At 52.0% G+C, this 5,499-nt stretch overlaps 1 protein-coding gene across 1 annotated transcript; it reads right to left on the reverse strand.

The window, feature by feature from the left end:
* Positions 1-1,725: 1,725 nt before the first annotated feature.
* Positions 1,726-4,988, reverse strand: LOC128595884 (putative neuroblastoma breakpoint family member 5). The gene is made up of 3 exons (XM_053604972.1): positions 4,904-4,988; positions 3,220-3,422; positions 1,726-1,825 (listed from the first exon to the last, which is right to left on the reverse strand). Exons 1-3 carry the CDS (start codon positions 4,906-4,908, stop codon positions 1,776-1,778), a joined length of 258 nt encoding a protein of 85 aa, XP_053460947.1. The 5' UTR covers positions 4,909-4,988; the 3' UTR covers positions 1,726-1,775.
* Between the last annotated feature and the right edge of the window lie 511 nt (positions 4,989-5,499).

Below are 5,499 nucleotides of genomic sequence, written 5' to 3' on the forward strand. Positions count from 1 at the left end.
CTTGGCCTGCCTCATCCAGCCAGGACAAACAGCACAGGACAGCCACAACACTGGGCACAGCCCCAGGGCCAGGTTGGGCACCTGCGCCTGCTGGGAGCCAGTGGATAAAGCTCCCAAGGCTGTGCTGACTCCAGCAGGTCAGCAGCACTCTAGGTCTTGATCTCCCAATACTGGGACATCATAGGACTTGCCCAGTCTGGCCACCGTTCTTGTTATCAAACTCCTGGCAAGTAACAAATGGTGACCTTGCAGAAAACAGGCGAGCCTCTTATCTTGGTGGTCCAGGTGTTCTCCCTGAGAGCAGGAATCCCTTGGAGTATTTCACCTGGGTCAGACTGATGCCCTGTCACTCAACTTGAGACATTATTAATGGGAAGTGAACACCAAGAGCAGAGCCACCCAGGAAACAGCCACATCTTGCCAGGGCTCTTCATTGTTGCTGAATGAATGAAGCAGGTACATTCAGCACATTCAGATGGTCCTGGGTCTGGGATTTAAAGATGTCAACACTTCAAGGACAGTTGGTAATGGTGGCTCACCAGGAGGGCATCAGCTCTGCTCCATCTTCCTTCTCATGTCTGCTCTGCTTCTCATTTTCTGTAAGTAAATTTAGACAAAGCCAGCCATGGGATGAAGTTCCCACTTCACATGCCTGACACATCACACAGAGCCCTGAGCCATCTCAGGGATGTGCTGTTCTCCGGGGAAAGCCCAGGACGCTCTGCATGGACCCTACTGGTGGCTGCTAAGTGTGCCGTCTAGAGAGTGTCTGGGTCTGGCTGTCTCAGCTCCAAGAGGACTGACGCTCTGCTCTGTCCTCACCTCAGCCTCTGCCCCAAGCTGGATGAACAGCAGAATGCATCTACTTTCCCGGAGGTTGCAAGGACCAGGCCAGATGCCTTCAGGTGATTCTGATGCAAGACTCAGCTGTCTTCAGTGACACCCTGGAGGGTGTGGGTGAAGGTGAGGTTACACTGAAGCTACGCTAATGGGTTGGAACTACAGGAAAGTGTGTACAGGGGTCTGTGGGAACGACACCCGGGGCTCACGGTCTAGGGGCTTGGGATACTCACAGAGATAGGAGGCGACAGTGTATTCGGCTTGATTTCAAGGACATGTCCAGGTGACACCATGGACATGTATTTGTTTGTTTCCTGGTATTCTTACAAGTCTTTGACAAGTGTAAGTCAAATTAGAGAGGAGAGGTATTATGATGGGTTGAGGAGCCAGGGTAGCAACAACTCCATAGACACAGGCAGGACCACTAAGCTACCTGGATAAGCACTGATGACCATGGAACAGCCTTCAGCAGAGCCCTGCAGGACAGAGCAGGAGTCCCAGCCTCACAGAACGGGTGTGTGCCGGCTCTGCTGTGCACAGGCACAAGTGGCAGCTGTGAGTCTGTCACGGTTTCTGCCATCTTCCCGCCCTGGTCAACTCTGTGTGGCCTACTCTGACCTTGCCAGTGAGTCCCATGGTGAGGGATGTGCTGTGACACTGGGGAGAGAGCACAGCTTCCTGGGGCCCAAGGTCCAGGCTTAACACTCAGTCCTCTATTCACATTCCTGCCCCCAGGGCCCACTGGTCCACCCTACCCGTGCACAGAGCATGTGGAGGCCACCAGGGAGGAGATGCTGACTTACCGCTAGTGAGAAGGACTCGCTGGCTGGACCCTGGGGAGAGCAGACCTCCCCTCCTCTGACAAGAGGGCAGCACTGTTGGGAGGTTGACCAGAAGCTGACAAATCATAACCTCAAGGAGTAGTCACGTGCTGCTCACCCAGTGAGGACTTGAGGCTCCAGGCACCCCCATCTCCCTGCAGAACCTGGAGGTGGAGGACACAATATTAATCTGGGAGAGATGGCACATGACAGCAGCCCAGGTGGTCCTGTGCAGGAGACCATGGCAGAAGGTCCCGTGGCAGTGAAGCCAACCCTTGAAACAGGGGAAAGAAACAAGTATCCTAAGATTGGGGTCAGTGAGGAGGATGGAGGGTGAGAGGTGACCACGGGTGCTCAGGGCACTGGCCACACCACAGGCTTACCAGGAAGGACACTTCCGTCCCCTGTGTGGTGCCGTGATGACACGCAGCACAGTGAGAGCCAGTTAACACTCGCTGTGGCTCCAAGCGGTTTGGTCCAAACTGCACGTGCAGGGTGGCAGTGACCAAACCACCTGAAGCATCGTGACCACAGGAGACACGGCCCCACTCTAGGCCTCGTTCTCTCAGTATGGTGACCTGAGGTGCAATCTTTGGTTTTCTCTCTTCTAGTGACATCTCTTGATGCGGAATCCCTGCCAATGAACTAGGCCAGCCTTGCAGAGAGAAACGCTGCCTCTCCTCCTGGTTCCCTCACATGGGGAGCTGTCCCCAAGTGCAGGACACCTAGGACTGCTTAGTTCCTGTTGGGTCACTTGACCCGACTTTAGTCTACTGGAGGAATCAGTGGGCCGTGGACACAACATGAGAACCCCAAGTCAGCACAGGCTTGGGTGTGAGGCAGGATGGTCAGGGGGTCACGCTCAGCACGTTCTGCAGTTCGCTGGCTCGGACAGCTGCAGATGGAGCCACGGCGCTCACAGCACGTGGTTGTCACACTTACCTGGGCACCATGGGCTCTTATCCTGTCTCATCCTTCTCATCACAAACCCAGGGCCTGGGCACACACACAGAGAATGTGTTCCTGGGCTGAGAACAGTATTCTGAGGAATATCCTAGGAAGCCTCAAACTGTCTTCTGAAAAGTTTCCAGGCTTCCTGTTTCAAGTCCCTGGGCAGACTCTCCCTGAACTGGTTCATCAGTGTCACACTTTCCCCTGGTCCTGATTCTGGGCAAATAGTTACACATATTTTTTTCCCAGTGAACAGGAAGAGCCTTCCCAGACTCATTCCAGAGTGTCTATGCTCTGGGGGTTAGATGGTCCTTCATCAGGGACATGTGAACATAGAGAAGACAGAGATTGTGGCTTAGAGTTGAGGAGCCATCAAACAGTGTCTCCAAATATAAAGGAAGAGTGCCCACCTCCTCCATCTCTAATGCTCAGAGCACCCTGTTCAGCATCAAAACTCAGTTCCCATTGACCAGCTCTGATCCTGTCACGGCCTTTAATGTGATCTACAAACCTGGACAGCTGGTTAAAGAGCCACATTGGGAGCGGAGTGCCTTGTGAGCCAGGCACCTTACACTGGCTCAGTGATGAGGCTCTGTGGCCGCCTTACCTGGGCTGAATGAGCCGGCAAGGCGTTCTGCCAGCCTGCGCCCTGCAGCCAGCAGACAACGGAGGCCCTGGCCCTGGCCGTTCTCAGGGTCATCTTCAGAGAGGAGGATCTTCAGTACAAATGACACTTCTCTGCCCTTTTCTGATCTCTGCCTCAGCTGGGCCAGCTCTCGGGCCTGATGTTTGATGACCTTTTGAGCTTCCCTGTGGACAGAGAAAAAGGAAATTTCAAAGGGTCCCGTGAACAATGTATGATATGGGCTCTGGCAGAGATTTCAGTGGAAATATCCCAAGAAGCCTTCTAAATGGAATCCTGACATATATTTGGGGACCTGCTGTGGCAAAGAGAGAGAAAAATGTGTGTGAAAAGTCCCTCGAGGTCCGAGAGTGCTCCCGTTAAGGTCCACGATGTTCCCTTCGTGGTTGGACTGGACACCCAGCCTCACAAAGATGTGTGGCCAGGCCCCATTGGGGGGAATTCCTAGCATGAAAGGACACATGTCATACCTCAAATTGCGGAGTTCTTGTCCTCATTCAGTGTTTTGGTGTTCTAACTGTGATTTTACGCCTTCTGTTACAGAGAGTTCTTTTTGTAGGTCACAAACTGCATTTTCCAATTTTTTAATTTTTATTTTAACTTGTTCAGAGTGACTTCGTTGACGTTTTATTATTCTTTCATAGGAAAGAAATGTTTGCTGTATTCAAGCACTTGACAGGGCCAAGGAGACAATATTCCCCAGGGAAAATAAGGAGAAGCCACCTTCAGCCCAGAGGTGACTGCAGCTCAGAGTGAATGGGATGGTGAATAGGCAACAGTTTTAAGTTTTAATTGTCTAAATGGACAGTATACAGCGCACCTGGGTTACAAGAAGATGCTGCACAGACTGAAGTCTAGGCTTGTAATGTCTCCATCGTCTAAATGTATATTTTGACCACACTCAGTGCTGCTGCGGTGTTCACTACCCTTTGGTTAATTTCTTGTTTGTAAATTTCATCTTCATAATCATGGTTTGAAAAGAGAAAACGTGTCTCTGAGCAACAATTTGAGGCTGATGGTTTTGCTCGCTTGTTTTGTTACTGGCTACTCTCCACGTGCCTGCTGTGTCCGTCCTGCACACCCCCTGTCCAGGGGAGCTCTGACCTGTCCTACCTGAGCCACCCACCTCGGGCTCTCGCACACCTTCCCTCCTACTGCCTGCACATGACCCCTGCCCTGAGCTGGGCAGGGAAGGCTGGGTCTTCTGCCTGCTTCCCCTTTTCCAAATCTACCTTCTCCCCCAGCACAGCCTCCAGGATGTCCTTGGGTCATATGCATTCTGAGGAGTGACAGACACACCTGCCTCAGCGGGAGACTGACATGTTGCTGTGCTCACCGCTACTGGGGAGGACACAAGATCCATCTCCAGGACCAAACTGTCCCCAGGACCAGAAAAACTACTGAGATTGTGACCTGAGTCCCCTCCCACTCCTCACATGAAACCAGGGTGAAGCCTTTGTGCTACGGTGTTTCCATCTTCAGAGAAAATGAAGTTCAAACACCCACTTTTCCCTTTCTAGGAAAATATTCAAGATGAAGTTTATGTGGATAAAAGGAAGGGAATAATGAAGTCCACTGAGCGTGGATTTGCCCAGAGAGAAGATACGAGTATCCCTCACACAGAGGATGGAGACCCCACACGACTTACTGCATCACTGTAGCTTGTTGGCCAGGCAGAAGGTAGTGGACTCAGACGGACAGCCTCTCTCTCAGGTCCAAAACCTGCTGCTTTCTCTCAACCAGCTGGGCCCGCAGCTCCTTGATGTGGTTCCCAGTGCTGACCTCTGCCCTCTGCCTGCACGCAGAGGGGGCCAGGTCCTTCCATGATGGAGTATGGGTGGTAGAGTCACCCCCTGGGACTGGGGAGAAGAAACCCAAACATAGGCTGGGTGAAAAACTAGGGAAATCCAATAGGTTTCATCAGGACTGGGGGATGACAAACATGTCACTCTTAACTTACCGTTGGGGGCAATCTTAGGAAGATCCCTCAGATACAAAGTTGTTCATCATTGAAATCTATTTCAAGTTCACAGAGTTCAGTTCAAAGGCATTATCACCAGCCCTTGCTCTGACTAAAGTGATATAGGCAGAGCCCAGCGTGGAATTAATGGCCTGGATTTGCCATAGCAGAATTAAAAGGTAGGGGTGTCAAGGAAACTGAGATGCCACTGCCTTCCAGTTGCCTGGCCTATGCTGATACACAAGCCATGTGGTCCCTCAGTGGTGGGAGAGGTTCCCTGACAT

Source organism: Nycticebus coucang, chromosome 10 (genome assembly GCF_027406575.1).
Source record: "Nycticebus coucang isolate mNycCou1 chromosome 10, mNycCou1.pri, whole genome shotgun sequence".
Taxonomy (NCBI): domain Eukaryota; kingdom Metazoa; phylum Chordata; class Mammalia; order Primates; family Lorisidae; genus Nycticebus; species Nycticebus coucang.

What these genes read in the sequence shown, in the direction of transcription:
- LOC128595884 (XM_053604972.1), bottom strand. An exon ending in TGCCGGCTCATTCAGCCCAG is followed by an intron (nt 1,826 to 3,219) that starts GTAAGGCGGCCA and finishes CTCCACCTCCAG; the next exon opens with GTTCTGCAGGGAGATGGGGG.